This window comes from Lithobates pipiens, unplaced genomic scaffold, assembly GCF_037356315.1.
Source record: "Lithobates pipiens isolate NorthernLeopardFrog02 unplaced genomic scaffold, aLitPip1_a1.2 Scaffold_28, whole genome shotgun sequence".
Taxonomy (NCBI): domain Eukaryota; kingdom Metazoa; phylum Chordata; class Amphibia; order Anura; family Ranidae; genus Lithobates; species Lithobates pipiens.
In genome coordinates this window covers 46,713,224-46,736,114 of record NW_027507789.1, presented here as the reverse complement: position 1 = coordinate 46,736,114, position 22,891 = coordinate 46,713,224, and the positions used below count along the sequence as shown (strand labels likewise).

The 22,891-nt window shown below is 40.9% G+C and overlaps 1 protein-coding gene across 5 annotated transcripts in view; it reads left to right on the top strand.

The window, feature by feature from the left end:
* The window catches only part of TOX2 (TOX high mobility group box family member 2), a 209,776-nt gene extending 188,057 nt beyond the window's left edge, over window positions 1-21,719 (top strand). For 2 of the 5 annotated variants that reach the window (XM_077459175.1, XM_077459177.1), the window contains exons 4-9: window positions 8,483-8,722; window positions 12,029-12,256; window positions 17,202-17,282; window positions 17,850-18,233; window positions 19,146-19,276; window positions 20,734-21,719. In XM_077459175.1, coding sequence (XP_077315301.1) covers window positions 8,483-8,722; window positions 12,029-12,256; window positions 17,202-17,282; window positions 17,850-18,233; window positions 19,146-19,276; window positions 20,734-20,770 — 1,101 coding nt within the window. In that variant the 3' untranslated portion in view covers window positions 20,771-21,719. The remainder of the gene's footprint in view (window positions 1-8,482; window positions 8,723-12,028; window positions 12,257-17,201; window positions 17,283-17,849; window positions 18,234-19,145; window positions 19,277-20,733) is intronic. The other 3 variants (XM_077459176.1, XM_077459178.1, XM_077459179.1) reach the window with 3 other exon arrangements.
* The last annotated feature ends 1,172 nt before the right edge of the window (window positions 21,720-22,891 follow it).

Here is a 22,891-nt window from a genome sequence, read left to right as displayed (position 1 = left end):
CATATAATGTAATTCCATTATATTTTGTAGGCTATCGATCCATTTTGCACATACCATACTTGAGAAGAATTGCAATGTGCACACGAATTACATTAATGCTATGGGAAATACCATACTCCCGATGCTTGCTCTGAAACCATGCCGAGATCAGCTGACAGTGACATTTACAACTGATGTACATTTTCTTTTTTACTGCATACTCCCTTTGTGAGCTGCCCAGCATACTGTAGAATAAGAGCAAATGGCTGCTAAACATTATGGGGTGCATTGATAAAAAATTGTTGAGCTATCTGTCCCATAAAGCTGCATTTACAGTTGTTCTTTGGAAATGGGGGCCAAAGCTATTACAGCGTTATTTTCTTTGAAGTTAGATACATTTTTGCTTACATATAGAGCAGAACGAATAACAACTCATTATGGCCACTAGATGGAGCCCATGATTAAAAGAAATAGATACTATGATCACCAATGCCATCTAGTGGCCATAATGCAGTATATTCCTGACTCGCTCTATAAAAAACATTCAACCTGGGGAGAAAAAAAGCCTAATTAAGTTTTGGGGGGGGGGGGGGTGCCTCCATTTGCACATAATGAATGCAGTTTCACCGGATAAATCGCTCTGCATTTTTTTTTCAATAAACCCCTATAATTCAGAAATAGTTTGAAGGATCATTGTCACATTAGGTACTGTATTCTGAGAACTGTATATGGATAATAATATTATTGGGTATATTACCGTTTTTTCTTTTATTTCACAGGCATTTCATTTAATGTACATTATTTATTCAATTGTACCCCTTTATAGGCATATATCTCTTTATCTATTTGTAGAGACTTATCTTGAGTAGTGAGTTTAGCTAAAAAATGCCTTCTCTTGATGGAAATACATACATGTGAGCTCTTTACCTGCCAATAGATTTTATAATTTTGTCCAACCAGTCCTGTGTGTTTAACAGCCCTGCTGTTTTGCCAGATCCATGACTTTGCTTTTTTTCCCATTGTATTTAAGCAATACAGCTTGGTCACTGACCAATCACCCCCCCCCCCCCCCCTGAAATATATTGCCCTCCCAGCTTTAGGATATGGGAATTTACATGAAGCCAATATAAAAAGGAGTTTCTGGTAATTATACTGGCAGCATTTAAAAAATAACGCATTTTTATGGAATCCGTGGCTGGGTTAAATTGCATGGGGTTCTGATCTTTTTTTAATCTGTCTCCTAAAACTTGAACGTTATGAGGCTGAAAGGCTGAAATTACATGTATGTACATGAATGTGACATTGGACATCAGGCATTTACATCAAGCAAGCTATGCTTTTGTCACTGGCCACTTGGTGTTTGCGTAACAAAGGTTTGACAACCTAACCACAGACTTATTTGTGACAGGCGTGTTTAGTTGCTCTGTGTAATGTTGTGTGAATACCACAAAGAATGTGCATTAGAACTACGGACCTTCTATATTGTCTCCGGAAATTATTATTTTTTCTACTCCCTGGTAAGGCTCCATGTACACTGCTGCTGGTAAACGGACATTTAGGAGCAGTGGGGCTTTTTTTTCAGCTGCCCCTGAACACACATCTATGTTATCTTATCAATACATGTACACAGGGTCTTTTCTAGTCATTTCTAGGCAGTTGAGTTTAGAAGCCATTTTTAGGCAAGCAAAAAAAATGCGTTCAGGACGGATGTTCAGTGGCATTTGAAACACCAAATGCATGTAACAGCTTGTAAACATGGTAACTCGCGTTTAGCCATGTTTCGTTTGCAGGCATTTTTAATGGAGATAAATGTTTGAAAAAAAAAAATGCCTCTAAGCGCAAATGTGGCTAAACGCTGCTAAACACGGGATGTTAATGCGGCAAAACGGACATTTTTGAACGTCGGTTAACATCTGCTAAGTTAAATCATTTAGGAGTGGTTTTAAAACGTCCCGTGTACATTAAGCTTAACATTGCTAATATAAATATTTGGGTCCGTATATGTTTCTTATTTTTAAAAACCATGTTAATATTTATAGCTTTTTTTTTATTGTGGTGGTTGCCACTTCACATATATAGAAGGAAAATATGGGCCTGGATGCTGAGCAAAACAAAAGATACATATTATCCATAAGATATGGCAGCCCTTTCGCATAAAATTTGTGTTGATGAGCTTGTTGCCCTCAGCCTCGTCTTCTTCAGGCTTGTCTTCTTCAGACTCATCTTTCTAGGCTCATCTTCTTCAGGCTCATCTTTCTCGGGCTCGTCTTCTTCAGGCTCGTCTTCCTCAAGCTCGTCTTCTTCTGGCTTGTCTTCCTCAAGCTTGTTGTTTTCAGGTTTATCTTCTTCAGGCTCATCTTTCTCAGGCTTGTCTATCTCAGGCTCATCTCCATAAGGCTCATCTTCCTCAAGCACGTCGTCTTCAGGCTCATCTTTCTCAGGCCCGTCTCCTTCAGGCTCAAATTTCTCAGGCTCATCTTTCTCAGGCTCATCTTCTCCAGGCTCATCTTCTCCAGGCTCATCTTTCACAGGCTCATCTTTATCAGGCTCATCTTCCGCAGGCTTGTCTTCTTCAGGCTTATCTTCACCAGGCTCGTCTTCTTCAGACTCATCTTCCTCAGACTAATTTTTATCAGGCTTGTCTTCCTCAGGTTCATCTTCCTCAGGCTCGTCTTCCCCAGGACAACAGTGAAGTGAAACAGAATAGAACATAAACCCTAAATACCCTCCATGTGATGTCATCACATGTGGAAGGTATTGATGGTCTGTTTCACTTCACTGTTGTCCTGAGAAAGATGAGCTTGTGCTTTGTCGAAACATTGCAAAAAAGTTTATCACGAAGGGCTCATTCACACCAGGAGGTGCATTTGAGCACTCGTTTTTTTTGCGCATTCCTGCGTGTCAGATTTAGGGCAGACCAATAATTTTAATGGGCTTCCCTATGCGTGTGAAATTAAAAAAGGGTGCAGGCAAGATTTTTAGAATCACTCTGCACTGACATGCATAGTACTGTGGTACCATGCGTCTTGGTAGACACAAACACATGTTGGCTAGATGCGTGGAGGTGTCATTAAGAATTATTGCATGCTTATGGCAACCTGGTGTGGACAAGCCCTAAGCGTTCACCTTTCAAGCCCCTTGAGCGCCACCTTATGTTTTGAATGGGATATACTGTATATATACAGCATCAAGTAGGAAGGAGGTGCACTCAGAGGGACTTGCAACAGGAGGAATTTCCAATGTGGTTTTAATATTGTCAACATTTCAACGGGTGCAGCATTAAGGCCATGAGATTGAGTTAATTATCATGAAATAAACACATACTATGTTCGTCAGCTACATCTAGTGACCATAATGCGGTATTTTCCTGATTTACACTTTTCTTATGAATGAAAAACATCTGATCTGAAGAGAAAAAAGCCTAATAACATTCGATTTTGCCAACATTCACACAGAATAAATGTACATGCAGTTTTACAGGGCAAATAGGTCTGCTAAATTTTATAAATACACCCTAAGCCTCAAAATCGAGAAATTGCGATAACTTTTTAATCTTATTTCCCTTTTCTTATGTCCACTTGTAAACATAATGAGTATTATTTAGTAAAAGCAGCCTTGTCAATGCACCTAGTAACCCTGCATGATGTTCAAATCTCCCATGATTCCTTTCAATCACCGGACTTCTCTACATAGTTAACAGGTGTTCAGCTTTCCATAAGACAGTTGGGCATTTTCATATGGTTAATAGGCAGTTGACATGTATTTTGCTGTTTTTGTTATGGTTTCTAAGTGGTTGTCAACATATGCATTTGGATGTTGCTGAGTAGGGAATTTTCCTTAGCCATTGTCCCTATTTTTTTTAATTGTTTCCATTCTGATTTCCTGTTTCAGTTACAATGCCCACCAGGATAAGGTGAACAGATTTTCAAAATTAAATCTGGGGACACCCTACTGACCATGTCCACTTTGGGGCAGAGGTGGTGCTAATAGTACCATGCAAAGCCTTATGCCAAATGGTGCTAATGATGGGAGGGGCTTAAATGAGTATAGTTAAAAAAAAGGCTACTCCTCTCTGGATCAAGAGTACGTAATACACAAAGTGCAGGAGTCAGGAGTAAATAATGAGCAGAGTGTAGCGGTCAAAAATAAGTAAGGTGCTTCCCAAGCAATCTATTACCAGGCAGATTATCCCATGGGCTGGGGGTGCCATTGGAGAACTGGGGAAAACCCCTTAAAATTGGGGACTGTCCTCAGAAACCGAGGACATCTGGCCACCCAACTTCAGGACAGTGAGTCAACCAACCTCAAGAAAATCTTTGACGGGGATTCAGATACCAATAAAACCCAACAGCTTATCATTATCTACCCTACTCTATCCAAAACCCATGCTGGTGTTACATTTCAAAGTATCTTAGACAAAAGTTATAAAAACTGAAGAAAAGGGAATGGGGTACATGGCACCAGTAGCGACCATCATCTCTTGTTTTCTGGTTGTCACCTGTCCCAGAAAAAAGACAGCATGATTTCAGGTTAATATGGGTGATACTTCTGCTTTCTGCAGTTGCTTTAAACACTGTGCCCAGTGTCAGCCAAAGTCCCTATTAAGGTAAAATAATTACTTCAGTTGTAGAAATCAGGCCGTATCATGAATAGAAGAACAAGCGCCTGTGTGTCTCACAGTCTTGTCCCGCTGTTCCCCTGATATTCCCACTCCTAATAAGCCGATCAGAGCCAGCAAAGGCGCTCCTGTTATTTTAACGGATAAATTAGTTTGACTCTTAACTCAATAATTAAAACTGTTATGGCTTCAAGCCTGCGGAGATAATGTACCATTATTATGGTCGTTTGTTTCAATTAAATGCTTGCTGGTTTAACAATAGCAGCTGGGCACCTGAGTGTAAGCAGCCATTACTCTGCACGTGGAGACAGCTCCATCTCCACGTACGGGAAATCTCTATAGTAGGCAATGTTTTATAGGATGTATTTCACCTAATAGAAGGTGTTAAAATTCAAATAGCCAGGATCAAAAGGTATGAATTAAAATTTGACAGGTGTACTGAACAGAGCTATTCTTCTATTCAGGCTTTCTTTTCAACACTGGAACTTTGATTTCAGATTTTACCTGCAATCCCACCTGCAGGAGAGTCTTGGTACTGCAGAGTGACTATTCAGAGACAATGATGCTGTATGCATGATGTTATCATGATCAGACTTTAGAATATGAAGACATATACAGTATTTATTTAAAAAAACATGTTAAATTCAGACTCAAAAATGTTGCAATTCAGTGGAGGAAGTTCATACTTATGGAAGAAACTTCTTTGTGAATAGCATTTGTGAATAGGCACTCAAATGTAAAAATATGTAAATGTAATGCACATATATATGAGAAAAGACTACAATTCATAAATCAGCATTTACAAATTTCAAGAAAAAAATGACCACATCTAACAAAAGGTGTAAAACAGAACTTTCAAGCTGGATGCATCTGCTAAAACTAGAACATTTTAAAAGTGAATCTTGAGGCAGACTATGGGCATTCAAATTTCATAGACTTAGGAAGCAGTAAAAAATCACCTTTAAAAATTTGCCTTCACTGACCTCTGTAGCTGCATGCACTGTGGACCATTTCATCTTCAAGATTCAAAGCAGAAGTAGTAAAATCATGTAGTACTCAGCAGCTCAGCTCCCCCTGCTCCCCTCTCCTGCAGAGACTCAGTAGATAAGCTCACCCTGCTCCTCTCTGCCAGAAGTAACTCAGCAGCTCAGCCAGCTCCTCTCTTTTGACTTAGGGCCCTTCCAGCCCTCATTGACCTCTGTAGCTGCATGCACTGAGCTGCATGCACTGTGGAGCAATTCATTCTCAAGATTCAAAACAGAAGCAGTAAAATGATGTAGTGACTCAGCAGCTCAGCTCTCCCTGATCCCTTCTCCTACAGTGACTCAGTAGATCAGCTCAGCCAGATCCCCTCTCTTGGATATGACTTAGGACCCTTCCAGCCTTGTAACCTTTCATTTAAACTCAGAACAGATGCTCTGAAATGGGAGAACAGGGGAAGCCGAGCTGCTGAGTGCATGAATGATTGTGAAATTTGAGAACAATTTTCTCCCCAGTGTCTTCAGCTACAGAGGTCCCCAAGGGCTTTATCTAAAGCTAGAAAAAAAGAGATATATCCTGTTTGATGGTTTAGGTTGTGGATGGGTCTTCACTGTCCTCACATACAAGGAATGACTGTTTGGCCCTGCATTGTATCTGATGACCTCAGTGTATGGCAACTAACCAGAGAGGATTACAGAAAAGACTTTGGGGACCGGTTGCACAGATGGTTCACAAAAAATCAGTCCAAAAAACTCCAAATATCCTCAACCTGATTATCATGATTCCCAATGAGAAGCACGTCTTTCTTCTGGGACACCTTACTGCATGAAGCCACAGATGCTCTTCTGATTGGTCAGCATGGTCAGATGGCTGTGCTGACCAATGAATGCTTGCCATTGTGAGCATTATGATGGAGACTCCCTCCAGGGCTGCCCTACACATGACAAACGCGTCAAAATAGCTCATGTATCTTTTTGTGCATTGAGTTGTCACGCGTTTTGACACCCATTCAAGGAACGCTGAGGTGTGAATACAGCCTTAAGCTGTTTGTTCTGGATGTTGTCATCCTGGACATCACTGTCAGATAGAAGTTGCCTGTAGCAGCCAATCAAATTCTTCTTTTAATTCTCCCGTGCAACACTAGAAACAGAGAAGGATGGATTTGATTGGCTGCTGTGTCCTATGAAAAAAAACGTCCCTTTTAGTTGTGTATACCTCTTAGAAAATACTTCACTGCAGGGCTAAATTTCATGTGTATTTATTTACTAGTTTGTTCTCGTGTTATAAAACATGCTGATAGAAGCCTGCGCAGCAAGCAATATTGTGAATGCCACCGCCGCTAACTATGCTAATCAGCGGGATTATTCATTTATTCACTTTGTAGCTCTGTCAGGCTGCTAATGGGTCATTAATTGATAATTAAAGAAGATTAGGCTGTGATATGGCGCTGCAAGACATATGTAGTTAACTCCACTAAACATTATTTGTAACAAAATGACCGCATGCTATAGCTGCAAATACAGTAAAAAAAAACAATATTTTTTTATGTAATACTATTTATAATATTCCCATGCCTTAAACTAACAGGTATACAGCAAAGCTTGGATGGGGGAGTTATTGCTAGATGGGAGCACAGCTTAACTACACCATATTACCAAAAGTATTGGGACACCTGCCTTTACATGCACAGGAACGTTAATGACATCCCAGTCTTAGTCTGTAGGGTTCAATATTGAGTTGATCCACCCTATAACAGCTTCAACTCTTCTGGGAAGACTGTCCACAAGGTTTAGGAGTGTGTCTATGGGAATGTTTGACCATTCTTCCAGAAGTGCATCTTCCTACAAAATTGGGAGCCAAAATGACTTGGTATGCTGACACCTTGAGAGTTCCCTTGATTGGAACTAAGGGGCCACGACCAACACCTGAAAAACAACCCCACACCATAATCCCCCCTCCACCAAATGATTTGGGAATGTTTGAATATTCTTCCAGAAGCGCATTTGTGAGGTCAGGAACTGGTGTGGATGAGAAGGCTTGGCTTGTAGTCTATGTTCTAATTCATTCCAGTCAAGTTCCTCCACCCCAAACCCGCTCATCCATGTCTTTATGGACCTTGCTATGTGCACTGGTCCAAATCATTTGGTGGAGGGGGGATTATGGTGCAGGGTTGTCTTTCAGCTGTTGAGATTGGCCCCTTAGTTACAATGAAGGGAACTCTTAAGGCATCAGCATACCAGGGCATTTTGGACAATTTCATGCTCCCAACTTTGTAGGAACAGGGGCATGACCCCTTCCTGTTCCAACACAACTGCGTACCAGTGCACAAAGGAAGGTTCATAAAGACATGGATGAGTGAGTTTGGGGTGGAGGAACTTGACTTGCCTGCACAGAGCCCTGACCTCAACCTGATGGAACACCTTTGGGATGAACTAGAGCAGACTGCGAGCCAGAAATTCTCATCCACATCAGTGCCTGACCTCACAAATGAGCTTCTGGAAGAATGGTCAAACGTTCCCGTAGACACACTCCTAAACCTTGTGGACAGCCTTCCCAGAAGAGTTGAAGTTGTTATAACTGCAAAGGGTGGACCAACTCAATATTGAACCCTACAGGCTAAGACTGGGATGCCATTAAAGTTCATGTGCATGTAAAGGCAGGCGCCCCATTACTTTTTGTAATATAATGTATGATGGACAGCGAAGGCAGGGCCACACACATACAGTAGATTTTGCTTTTTTTTTAATAGAAAAATAATACATTTTGTTTGTTACTTATTGGACATGTATCTAACACCCCTGGCATCTAAAGACATTCTGGCTTAATTTACTGAAATAGGCAGCCAAGGTATTCTTCTACCTTATTACCTGTCCACTCATACACTGTTATTCTTTGTGCCCCCAGATACAGGAGCTGGTACACTCTGAAGGATCCTCTTATGACCCCAACCATCAAGTTTCACTGATAAACCGGTCCGGAATGCTCCCCAGTCACATGACCGCTCTCAGCCAATCGCAGCTTATCTCACAAATGGGAATGAAGAGTGCAGTTACACACGGCTCTCCCTCCCCACCGGGTAGTAAATCGGCCACTCCCTCACCTTCTAGCTCCACCCAAGAGGAAGACACTGATTCTCACTATAAGGTACTAATCATAGATTGTTTGCTCAGCCATTAACAGACTGTAATTCCAAGGTTCTAAATGTTGAATCTTTATGCCTGTATGGCAACCATTGTGTCCCTTGATAAAATTATATGTAGGGAACAAGCGACACAAATTCAAATCTGCAGTTGGAGCAATTACAGTGAAACTATGGTCAAAATAAAAAATACATACGTATAGGTATTCCCGTAATTTGTCTAATATGTTTATTTTCTATGATTTTCAGCTCCATCTAGAGGCCATAAGGCGACATTTTCCTCGATGAGGAATATTAGACAAAATTAGATGATTATTCATGAATGCCTGTTACATTAAAATTGATCCTGTAGATCCTGTAAATCCATTATTTATCCACTTCCTGTAATAGGGTGACAACATTGTTTGTTAGGCAGTGAAATTACACAGCAATGTTGTCACCTTGTGGTACAGGTTAGGCTTGGATGGACATGTAATTTTGGAAAATACGTATAAACCATATGAAATAAAGTGGTTCTAAAGGCTGAAGTTTTGTTTTACCTTGCATGCATTCTCTGCAATAAGGTAAAAAACCTTCAGTCTGCAGCCCCCCCCCCCAACTCCCCCTTATTTGCCTGAGCCCAATCTCGATCCAGAGCTGTGAAAAAGAGCAGAGGCTCTCCCCTCCTTGTAGGCTCAGACCCAACGGTGGGAGCCATTGGCTTCTGCTTCTGTCAATCACAGACAGCAAGGAGGGGGCGGAGAGTGGGGCCAAGCTGCACTCTGTATGTCTATAGACACACAGAGCCGGCTCAGGAGATTGCCCCAAGAGCAAGCAGCTTGCTATAGGGGCACTTGGCAGGGGGAAGAGCCAGGAGTACCAGCGGGGGACCCAAAAAAGAGGATAGAAGCTGCTCCTATCCAAACCATTGCAAGGAGCAGGTAAGTATAATATACTTGTTTTTTGAAATTAGAACTTTTACAATTACTTTAAAAATGACCATTGTAAACAAGCCCCCCCCCCCCCCCCCAGCTGTGTTATTTGGTTTTCCCAACTCTGTAACTGTCATTTTTACTGGGTAATTTGGTCTGTTAATCAACTTGTCACTGGAACCCTCTATTTCTGTTCTGGTGACAACTGTAATATGTTGGATCTACCATTATTTTCTGTCCCTTTAAAAATGGTCACCAAGACAAATAAAGAAAGCGAATCCACCCAATGTGGACTCAGACGGCAATGAAAACCTATAGGGTTTCTAACTCTTACCCGAATTTGTTCAAAACGTAAAAAAAAATTGTTTTAGTTACGCTTTAACCTCTTGCCGACCCAGGCACTGTGACTTTCTGGTTTGGTGGTGTGCATGCGCTCGCCCCTGCTACAGCCAATTATTTTTGCTGTATGCCTGCTGATCAACTGTGGTCAATCACAGCACAGAGACCTGTGTGTTGGATTTATCTCTGCTATCAGTTACCATTCAGAACTGAAAGCAAGGAGTGACTCCAGCCAGATGATCGGTGAGTAAAAACAGCACACGTAAACTTGCATATACTTGTCAGGCACACAGTCAACCCCTTGATTGCCCTCCTGATCACTCCTGTCACCCAGTCAGTGCCATAAGTACAGTGTACATTACTATCACCGATCACTGTATTAGTGTCACTAGCGACATCAGTGTCAGTGTCCCTCCCAGCCAGTGCCAGTTAGCGCCAGATTGGCCACCGCACTATCACAGTCACACTACAAGTCACTGATCACCGCCATTATTAGTATAGTGTCTGTATGAATCAGTATCTTGATCAAAATCAGAACTATACTAGTGTCCCCAATAGTATAGCCTCCCCAAAAACACAGTGTTAGTAGGATCAGCCCCAATCACTGACAGCACTTGCGACATGTAGCAGAACACATTTTGGCCTGAATTTATGTAGACATTTTATTTTATGGAATATGTTTTATAACAAAGTAAAAAATATATTTTTTTTCAAAATTTCCAGTAAAAAACCCAGTAGTGATCAAATACCATCAAAAGAAAGCTTTATTTGTGCATAGCAAACAATGCCCTGGTTATGAAGGAGGTAAAACTTCCCAGAGGTCAAGTGGTTAAGCCAGGATGTTCATATTACCTGATGGGGAGCATTTACATTTTTATACATAAAATACACAAAATATGGAACAGTAGATCAGCAAAAATTTTTAAACTAGAATCAAAAATACTTCTCGGTAAATGTTATAGTAACATATCAAAAGGTGCATTTACTGAAATCTACTATGGTTCTGCTTTAAAAGCTAATCTGTAATTGTTTTGTATTTTATTTTTGTAACTTTTATATGTTTTTAATTAAAAAAAATACACATTTAATATATAACAAAGGTATTTCAAAGAAACAACCCAACAGAACAACTTGCTATGCAGCTCCCTTTGTCTCATTGAAACTTTGGGCTCAGCCATCTGATACGGGAGGAGTCACTGTTGTGATAACTCTTAGCCCTTGTACACACGGTCGGACATTCCGACAACAAAATCCGTAGGATTTTGTCCGAAACTGGTGTTGCATACACACGGTCAGACAAAGTTGTCGGAAAATCCGATCGTTCTTAACGTGATGACGTTATTTAGTTACGACGGGACTACGTTCAGGCTAGTAGCCAATAGCTTTGGTCTCGTAATTTGATCTGAGCATGTGTGCCACTTTGTCCGATCGGAATTCTCTACAAATGATCGGAAAAAGTCCGATCGGATCATGTTGTTGGAAAATTTTATAGCCCAGCTCTCAAACTTTGTCGGTCGGATATTCCGATGGAAACAGTCCGATGTAGCCCACACACGGTCGGATTATCCGACAACACGGTCCGATCAGACATTTTCCATCGGAATGTCCGACCGTATGTACAAGGGCTTAGAAGCTGTTACCAATGAAACTGAGAATATTTACAGTACATAATAAATTGTGTGATTATTCACTTCAGTTATCTGATCACAAGCAGATGAAATAAGTAAACAGGGATTTTTTTTCACATGATTGGATAATTGAGTTAAATATTTACACAATTTAGTGCATGAACATTCCTAACTCCTTTAGTAAATCGGTGTCAACAACAGGCCTCTTAAGCTAAAAAGTAATGATGTGAAAGGAGACTAGAAGTCATGTTGCCAGCTGGGTGGAGGACTACATCATTTTTTATATGCTAAATTTTCTATTTACCTGGATAAAAAAAAGAAAAATATTGTTGAAAATGTTTTTTTTCACTTCTGACCATAATAAATAAAGAGAATATGTACAAAGCCTACTGTACATTCCCGTTAATAGCAAAATTGTTTGTTTGTTTTGCAGGGTGCTGGAGAAAAAAGACCTTCCAATGACCTTGGGAAAAAACCCAAGAACCAGAAGAAGAAGAAGAAAAAGGACCCCAATGAGCCCCAGAAACCTGTCTCTGCCTACGCCCTCTTTTTTAGGGATACTCAAGCAGCCATCAAAGGACAGAACCCCAACGCCACCTTTGGTGATGTGTCCAAGATTGTTGCATCGATGTGGGATAGCCTGGGTGAAGAACAAAAACAGGTAAGTTCTTCTAGATATAAACTACTTTAGCCCCACTCTGGAAATATTATAACTGATGTAAATTAGAATGATGTGCTGAAGAATGGACCATATGTATGTGTATCAACCTTGGAGATTCTATGAGGTCCCACAATAATACCCACATTGTATAATACTTACAGGGGGGGTGGATAATCGATCATTCCAGTGAAGAGCAGGGAGGAGCACAATGATTTTGCCAAAATTAGACTCAAATTTCACCATATTTTCTGCTTAGATAAAATATACTTGACAAAATAATACTTATAAGAAAACATTCCCATGTTATTTGTTTCTTTAGTTTTTGTGTATTTATTGTTACTCTACTCTTTTTTTTTTTTTTTTCTCAGAAAAAAGTGACAAAAAAAATAGCTGGCAAAATGCACAAAAAAAAGAAAGAAAAAAAAACAACCCTCAGGGGACATTTAAAGCCAATTGCAGTAAAATAAACTTATTGGAACAATATGGGGCTGTCACTGTGGGCCTTCTTTGGAAAAGACTATTTGGTGTTATTCTGGCCTGATACTTTCTGAGTCAAGGACCTAGAAAAAGTATGGATGTCAGGAAAGTCAGCATCAAGTCAGAAATCTTTATCTTAGATGTTATTTTTGGGCAAGTGACTTAAATTATTGACACCAGAAGGTCAGCCATTACAGGAAATCTGCTATAAAAGGAATACAGACTTTATATTGTTGACTTTTTCCTTCTGAAAATGCTTGTTTCCTGGTCTGCTTGTCTCTAGCCTAAATACTTTGAGACACTGTCTTGGAAAAAGCTTTTAGATTAAGAAAGTCAGATTGAAGTCAGAACTACTGATCTGTTTACTCATGATAAGCCTTTGACTATAAAATATCAAGGCCATTGAATCAACTTGACAACCAAGGATTTAGTACCAGTGGCAGCCTTCCTACTTCTTCATTACACGTTTCCTTTAAAATAAAAGGTTCACTAATTCTTTGGTGGCTAATTAAATCTGTCCAAGATAAATTGGAGAACCACCAACACAGATCCTCAGGGGTCTCTATACTAGAAAACCAACCGATCAGCTGTTTGCACAATGGCAAAAGACACCATGGTCTACCACTGCTCAGAGCTGGCTTTTTCTTTCAATCGATTTTTATTGTTAAAGAAGTTGCACAACAGGAATGGAAAATAGTAATACAACATGAGAAATTAGATTTGCAATATTCAACCACTTTGCATAGTGATAAAAGGGGGTATGTGTATTATGAGTTCCAGTGAAATATGATTACAACCAGAACATATCAATTGCCGTGTCAGGCCTATGTACTAGAAACTCAGGTGACAGTGTAACTAGAGGACTATCTAGGATCCTCTTGGCTTTGTAGCTTAGGTTAAATTGTTAAGAGGCTTAAGACCCAGTTTGTCCAATCTAGACAAGCATTTATAATGTCAAACATTCTAAGGCGAGATATCCACGAGGGATATTATCAGTCTTTATTCAGGGTTGGTGACAGAGGAGCATAGCCACTCCTGAATTGCATTGTCCAATGTGTAAAAAGGGAGAATCAAACGGTCCCCTTTAATAGAGTATTCCCTGATGTATGTCTCTCACCTACTCAAGATGAGATGTCCCATATCTAAATCGTAAGTTAGCAATCAACTATAGGAGAGCAGTAGCGATAGGGGAGAGGAAAAAAGATAGAGGAGTAGATGAGTATAAGAGTAGATGTCCTGCTATAACCTCATTATAAGCTCAATCAGAGCTTCAGAGTCAGAGGAACCCTCATGTAGTTACCCCTCGGTTCCCAAATGGCTTTGAATCTCTGCACTGAGTCCTGTAGTACACTGACCATCTTCTCCTGGGTCATGATCCAAGAGATTTTGTTTTTTGCCATGGCGCGAAGGGTTTCCATGCTCTTCCTATTGCCATTTTAGTGCCAGGAAGATAAAGTGGATCAGCCTTCTTTTGCCTTTGGAGGCCTTTTCTGCTGGAAAGTTTAATAAAGATATATGCAGGGATTTGGGAGTCAGGAGTCCTGTAACTTTTCACACTATTGAGAAAATCTTGTTCCAGAACCCTCTTATTTTGGGGTATTCCCACCATATATGTATCACTGAGCCAGTGTGAGAGCAGTCTCTGAAGCAGAGAGGAGATGCAGAGGTGTAAAATTATGCTATTCTAGAGGGGACTAAGTACCACCGTGTCAGGACCTAAAGGTCCCCCTCAATTAAAGAGATATTTAGGTTGCCTTGATATGAACATGAGACAGCTCTGTGCCATTCCTCCAGGTCCCACTCCTGTGAGAGGTCTTTCTCTTAGTCTGTCATATAGCTAGGTTTGGAAAAAAGGAAATGCCCCCCCCCCCCCCCCACTTGGGACTTCAAAGTGGTTGTAAAAATTTTTTTTAAATAACAAACATGTTATACTTATCTCCACTGTACAGCTCATTTTGCACAGAGTGCCCCCCGAACCTGCTCTTCTGGGGTCCCTCGGCATAGAATGTATTAGGCCCCTTTCACACGGACGATCCATTCAGGTCTGCCTGTCAGTTTTTCAGGCGGACCTGAACGGATGCTCCATAGAGGTCTATGGAGCATCGGATGTCAGCAGTGACAAGTCCGCTGACATCCGACCCGCTCCGATCCGAAAAAGTGTGACGGAGGAAAAAATTATTTTTCCATTCGTCATCAGATCGGGTGACCACGGACACTGTGGTCCATCTTCACCCGATCTCCCATAGGGGAGAGCGCCGCTGTGACAGGTCCGTCCCTGCGCAGTGTGCAGAGACAGACCTGTCATCTTCGCTCCGGTGATCCCCGCTGAGTAAGCGGATATCCACGGGGCGGATCAGCACTGATCCGCCCCATGTGAAAGGACCCTTAAGGTGAAAAAATATTTACCTTTACAACCCCTTTAAAGGCAACAACACCACTAATACAGAGTAAAAATCATTTATTAATACATATAAAATTTGATCACACATACATGTAATGATCAGTTAAAAACATAACATAACAAAAAGCAAAAGAACAAAAACATAACAAAAGTACATAGTGAGCATAGAATTATATTGTAAATACTCTGATTACTGAAAAATCTCCGGTACCCGACATGTTTCTGGTTCAAGCCCATCGTCAGGGGTATTGGATAGGAGAATATGTGTTTATAAATTTGTCAAAAGGTAAGCACTAAGCAGAAGCTGATTTGAAGGAGTATACTGTACTATGCAAATAAAAAAAAGGTGATGAGACACTGCAGAAGATGGCGTCACTGGATGCCTAGAGACACTGCCCCATGGAATTGACAGATATTGTATGGGAGCCCTCCATAAACTGGTTGGTCACAAATCAGGGTGGTATGTGAAGTGCAGCGAAGGGGTTGTTTAAACAGCATTCAATCTGATGATTGTTGAGTGATGCTATCCAAGCCTCAATATAGCCTCTCTTGGTCTGTTTATAACACACTCAGTGTCACTTGAAAAACCCTCTCCCTGTGGTTGATGCATCCAGTGATGCCATCTTCTGCACTGTCTCATCGCCTTTTTTTGTTCACATAGTACAGTATACTCCTTCAAATCGGCTTCTGCTTACCTTTCGATAAATTTATGATCACATATTCTCCTCTCCAATAGCCCTGACAAAGAGCTTGAACCAGAAATGTGTCAGGTACAGGAGATTTTTCAGTAATCGGAGAGTATTTACGATATAATTCTCTGCTCACTATGTACTTTTGTTATGTTTTTTGTTATGTTATTTAACTGATCATTACATGTATGTGTGATCAAATTTTATATGTATTCATAAATGCTTTTCACTCTGTATTTATGCCTTTAAAGTGCCAAGAAAAGAGGGTTTCCTTTTTTCCTATATATCAGGGATGTGCAACAATACACTAATCTCTGACACGGTGAAAACGTATATATCTATCTATCTATCTATCTTTATATATATATATATATATATATATATATATATATATATATATATATATAGCTAGGTTTAGAGTTAGACGTGGAGAGTGACTTGCAGATCATGGAAATCCCTCCTCTTTGCTCCGTGGTCTGGCCACACACCATTGTTCATATGGGATATTGTTGGGTGGCACTGGTTTTGACACCCATAGATAGTTTAAGAAATGTGAGCTTTGGAGAAATCGAAACTTCTCTGCCGTGGGTATTTCAAGTTTGCTGATGCAGTAGCTAAGGGTGATCGGGCCCGCTGAGTTGAAGAAGTGTCTGATCCTGTACAACCCCTTGTTCAGCCACTATTGGAAGGCTTTGATGTTAATCCCTGGGGGGGATTGAGGATTGTGGAAGAGATGTGCAAATGGATGTGTCTGAGAAACTAATTCTGTATGACCCTTGAGGTTCTCCCACAGAGCAAATGAGTGAGATAGCATTGGTACTAAGATCGCTGGGCATCTCTTGGGGTTACACCATAATACATAATCCAGGATAAAGTGTGGGACCACCTGTCATTCCATATGAACCCAGTAGGGTCTGGCTGTGCTTGAGTAAATAGTTGATATCTGGGCTAGCTGGGGGGCTTGGTAATACCAAAGCAGGTTGGGTAAACCTAGACCTCCTCTGTTTCGGGTTCAGAAAAGGGACCCATTTAGCTACACGGTGCCAAAGCTGGCTTTTTGCATTATGATTCAGCCCAACCATGAAATCATTGATGGCAAATAGATTTCCAAGGTTAAGTAGCCTCAACTGAGTTTGGCTTTATTATGAGCAGTGAGACCTCTACCAACAAGAAGCCATTCTTACGGGTTTTCGACTTTCTGATAAATGTTCTGTTTAAATTTGAAAACCTCTGTAAGTAACTTTAAACCTTGTATATAAAAACTGAAAGAAAGGAAAGCAGAGATCATAACAAATTCAGAACAGAAATAAGAAAGTAGTACAGTATATTCAATATACATGATTGATTTTTCGCATATTACAATTTGTGTTTATTGCAGGCCTACAAGAGGAAGACTGAGGCAGCAAAGAAGGAATATTTAAAGGCCCTTGCAGCCTACAGGGCAAGCCTGGTTTCCAAGGTAAATGCTGGAAAGACTGCTCATCTTTACCATACAGGATTTTTTCTTAAAACACACATATTATAAAGATATACTGCAAACATGATCGCAGATTATATAAATCATCTTATACCAGTAGTTTATTTGTGGCCATTAATGTTTTCAACAGGAAAATACCTATTTTGGTGTACATTTTTGGATTTTGCACTTTAGTGCATTTGTTAACCATCAACCTCTGTGCACAATTGGGCACACATGGGCTATTACCTTGTTTTTAATCTAAAAAAAGCATTAAAGTTGGTGCTTCTGCAGGGTGAAAAATGTTATTGGTACATCCATGAGATAAAACAGTATTTGGTTCTTTCAAGGGGTACTACCACTGGGTAACAATTCCCATTGGCACTTTCACAGGATGGCTGTCCTTCAATTGTAGTGACAAGGCTGTCATTGTGTAAGTGCGCATTTATAAAAAAAGAAAGAATATATAGAAATTCAACATAACAATATAATCTGAAATAATTTCATTGATTATATACATAAAATGTGAAATCACGGTCTGAGTTTATTTATTTATTTGTCTTTATTTAGAGCTACACTGACCAAGGAGAAGCCAAGAACTCTCAACCCAACCAGCCCTCCAAAATGATTCTCCCAAAACAATCCATGTATAATCTGCCCCCACAGTCCTCTTCCCCCTACCCCGGCCTTGCCTCTTTCCTGTCCCCTGCTGAATTGCCAAGTTACCGTGGCCACCCTCACCCCAGCCTTTCCCGAACCCTCAATGCCAAATCAATGTTGCCCAGCCTTAGTGCCTCTCCTCCGCCCCCTTTCCAGATTAGTCCTCCCCTCCACCAACACTTGCGCCACCCTCCCAGCTCTCTCCTCAATCAGTCACTGAATATGCAGCCCTCCTCTATTGGACTACAGTCACCAATGAGCTCATCTCCCACAGGTCAACAGGTGAGACTAAAGGTGTTTATGCTTATTTCTTTTGAATAGAAACCAATCATATTCCACCTGCCATTTTCTAGTTATTATGGGCAACATAACCACTTTTTCACTCCCACTGTTTAATACATTATGTATATGCAATACATGTCTTTTGGAATTTGTAGGCCCCCTGCTATTGCGTCCCCATTCTTTTCTTTAACTTTTTTACTAGTACGTGCTTACATTTTGCAAACTGAAAATAACAACTGCTATTTACTTCTTGCCATAAGCTGGAGCACTTGACACATTGCTGGCCCACCCTTATGGCATGGTCTTCACACTAGCCAAGTGTGGTCCAAATTTTGTTTAAGAAATATAAGTATGTCCTATTGACTATCCTTATCTGTGCCCATTGCCACATGTGTAATTCTGCACATATGTGGCCCTCTATTACAGAGTTAGTGGACCCAAATTTTAGGCTTAAGTGAGTTCTTATGGGTTCAGTCACCTACTGCCTTGTTAACTCTACGGGGAACTCCAGAGGTAATATACCATAGTAATGTACCATAGTTGTGTTCCTGCAAACCTTTGACACTCTTGCTCTTGACATTTCCCTCTCCTCCTGTTACATTCTTCAACATTTAAAATAAAAAAAAACAATAGTATGACCCCTTGTATTTACTATGGTAGACCCGTGAACTAAAGCACAAAGATTTTACCATCAAAGTCCTCGAAGAATATAGGAAACCATAAGGTAGCATAACTCTTCAGCATCTTCTAGAAAAACGTAGCTGTCATATCTGTTTGATGTAATTATATTTCCATGTATACATCTACTACAATTGAGTTAGGCCAAATTAATAGTTGACTTCTCCTATTGTTTCATTTCAGTTTGTAGAATTTACTGTCTTTTGCAACAGACCATAATTGTCTCTTTTTTGCAACTGTCCCCAGGACTTCTCACATCTCCCGTCAGAATTTTCAAACAATGTTGGCCCACGATCCCCAGCCTCCTCCAATCCTCCAGGAAGCACAGAGTGGGACAATGAATATCCCAGTAGAGAGTGTGGTATCAATCACTGCAAGTGAGTATTCAAGATTCACTATTTGTCTATAACAATATTCTGCAAATGTTTAGATTTAAAACACAATGGATAATTGTAGAACCCTATGCAGTGATGGACACTATGTCCTAATGGTTGCCAAATGCATATTATTTTCTTTTGATACTTCCTCAATAACCACCTTGACCACTGATCCAACTTTATACTAGTAATGGCAGTGATCAGCGACATTTAGCGGGACTGCAATATTGTGGTGAGCATTCTGACACTGAGGGGTTTATTTACTAAAGCTAGAGAGGGCAAAATTAGTCACATTTCTGCATAGAAACCAACCAGCTTCTAACCTCAGCTTGTTCAATTTTGCTTTGGCAATAAAACCTGGAAACTTATTGGTTTCTTTGCAAAATTGTGATGAATTTTGCCCTCTCTAACCTTAGTAAATAAACCCCTAACTGACATTTTTGACACTTTTTGGGAATCAGTGAAACTAATACAGTAATCAGTGTCAAAAATATGCACTGTACTAATGACACTGGTTGGGAAGGGGTTAAACACCTAGGGTGTGCCTAGCCAGTGTTTATGTGTTCAGTGTGTGGTGCATTTACTAAAAAACAAAGCCATTATTTTCCCACTGACATGACAGAGCTCTGCCTTCTTTACTTAGGCAGGGTGCTGTCCTGTGTGTTTATCCAAATGATCGGCGGGTGCCAGCGGTGATCTATAGGCCGGCAGCTGCTGATCAGTATCTGCTGTATTTAATCACAACATGGATAGGCCATTGGCAGCACACGCACGCGCCCCCTACCCGGAAGAGATTGTAAGCTCGCAGGAGCGGGTCCTTCTAACTGAATTGTACTGTTGGTGTATTGTCTCCCTTTATATTGTAAAGCGCTGCGCAAACTGTTGGCGCTATATAAATCCTGAATAATAATCTGGCACAGCAGGGCCGCCTTGCCGCTGTATATTTAAGTGATGCGGTCAGAAAGTGGTTAATCCATATTTTGGCACCCTGGTTGTGCAAGTCAATCTTTTGATCAACTTGTGTACAGCCAGCCTATCGGGCTTTTCACAAATAATTAGTGCCGCAGTCACGTATCATGTTCGGTAGGCAGGGAAGGCTCCCCGTCAGTGGAACACAATAACACAGAGGGAGGGATTCCCCCATCAACACTGACTGTGCATAGATTGCATAATCTATGGTATGTTTTAGCTCTGCCATCATAGAGCACTAGAGTAGTAGGGCGGAAAGCAGCATTTTCATTGAGGGTAAAAAAATGAAAATAAAAAATAAATGTATTTCTGAGCGAAACTCCCCTGAAATCATAATATTTAGGAATTTGGGACCCTGAAAGTTATGCGATTTCACCTTGGCTTTAATTCTCCAGCATATATCGAAACCCCAAATATCTATCCAAGTGATCTGCATTTTTAAACTTTTTTTTTTTAAAGTTTCTAAGATTTTTGCTTGTTTATTTCAGTTCTCTGCAAGGGGACAAGCCACTCTACCTCACCTAGAACCACAGACGTACTTGCAAATGAAGGCTGAAGGAATGGACATTTCAGAGAGTCTAAAAGCACTGGACATATAGAACAAGAATGGCATGGTCACCAAGACAAGCAGACTTAAGTGGTTGTTTCTTCTTAAGCCTCTGAAAAGCGGCTTTGTTTGCAGACGTGTACTTGGTGAAGCAAGCAGCCAAACCCCCGTAACTTGTAGAGATCAAAATGGACACCTCTTACCGCCTCCTTATTTGTTACGGAAAGCATGAAGATGAATAGTCTGTGAGAGGGGGACTTCCCTTTCAGAGTTCATCTGGGCATATTTAAAGAGGTTTGTGAATATTGTATATTTGATATTTCCCCACCCCCACCAAAACAAATACTGGTTTGTATAAGGGGGGCAGTGACAAATACCTAAATAAATTGTGCAAATATACAAAAAAAAAAATCTGAAAATACAAGGTGATAAAAAAAATAAAGAAAAATGTAATTTGTTGAATAGTTGTAAGTAGATTTATCATGTGGTTTAGGACTGTGCTAAAGACATCTTTACAATTTTCTTTTGTGTATAGAAATTAAAGGCGTAGCTTACTTTATAGTAAAGGCATTTTATATTAATTGTAGCACATTTTTTTAGTTATACATAGGATGTGTAAAATACTGCCAAATGTTTTTTTTCCTTATGTTTTATTTTTACAGCAAGAAAATAATTTCTATCTGTGCTGAGTCATGAAGTTATTCTATTTTTTTTTTCAGTCATAATTTCACCTTATTCTAAATGTTGACAATTTTATTTATGGGAAGAAAAGAAAATACAAAATGGATTTCTGATTTAATAATAAAACTGCTTTTTTTTATGTTTGGATCTGTGCTGCCCAGTCCCGGGCAGGCAAAATATTAATTTTGTTTCACGATTGCTTATTTGATTTTTCTTTTTAATAAAACATTTGAAAAAGTGGCGCCACATTGGAGTTATTATTTTGTCTTTTTATTATTTTATTGACATTACAAACAAACAAAAATCATTGAAACACACATATACAGCATTATAAAAGAAAAAAAGAAGAAGAAAAAAAAAGTAAAAAAATTAATTATAGGTAATAATAACAGTGTAGACCAGTGATTCTCAACTAGAGTTCCTCCAGAGGTTGCTAGGGGTTCCTTCAGCATTGGCCAATTTCTGCCTTTCAGATATGTTCCCACTGACACCATTGATCTTTTTAGCTATCTGTAAGGAGGTAATGACCACAAGTGTAAGGCCGCGTACACACGGGCGGACTGTTCGCCCAACCTTGTCCGCTGAACAGTGTTTGGGCGGACAGTCCGCTCGTGTGTGGGCTTTCAGCGGACAGTTTCAGCGGACAGTTGGACGGACAAAGTCTTTCGGAAATTCCGAAAAACTGTCCGCTGAAACTGTGTTTGAGCGAACAGTCCGCCCGTGTGTGGGCTTGTCCGCTGTACTTTCGAAATGAGCGGACTGTTCCCGCTCGGAAAGTCCGCCCATTTCGAGCGCGTGTACAGGTAGGCGGGGCCCGCGAAGGAGACGTCGCGGGCTCCGCCGCCTGGAATGGGCTTAAAGGGGAACCCCAACGCCGAAAAAAATCGGCGTGGGGGTTCCCCCCCAAGTCCACACCAGACCCTTGTCCGAGCACGCTACCCGGCCGGCCAGGAAAGGGGGGCGAGCGAGCGCGCCCCCCCTCCTGAGCCGTACCAGGCCGCGTGCCCTCAACATGGGGGGTGCCTTGGGGAAGGGGGGGCTGCGCGGCCCCCCCACCCCAAAGCACCTTGTCCCCATGTTGATGAGGACAAGGGCCTCTTCCCGACAACCCTGGCCGTTGGTTGTCGGGGTCTGCGGGCGGGGGGCTTATCGGAATCCGGGAGCCCCCTTTAAGAAGGGGGCCCCCGGATACCGGCCCCCCACCCTATGTGAATGAGTATGGGGTACAATGTACCCCTACCCATTCACCTGTGAAATAAAGTACAAAAAAAAACACAACACATGGAAAAAGTATTTTATTGCACAGCTCCGGGGGTCTTCCGTCTTCGGGGGTCTTCTCGCCGGACTCCTCCGCTATCTGTGTGTAGCTCTTTTACTAGCGGAGGAGTCCGGCTTTCTTCCTCCCCGCCGCCGGCCTC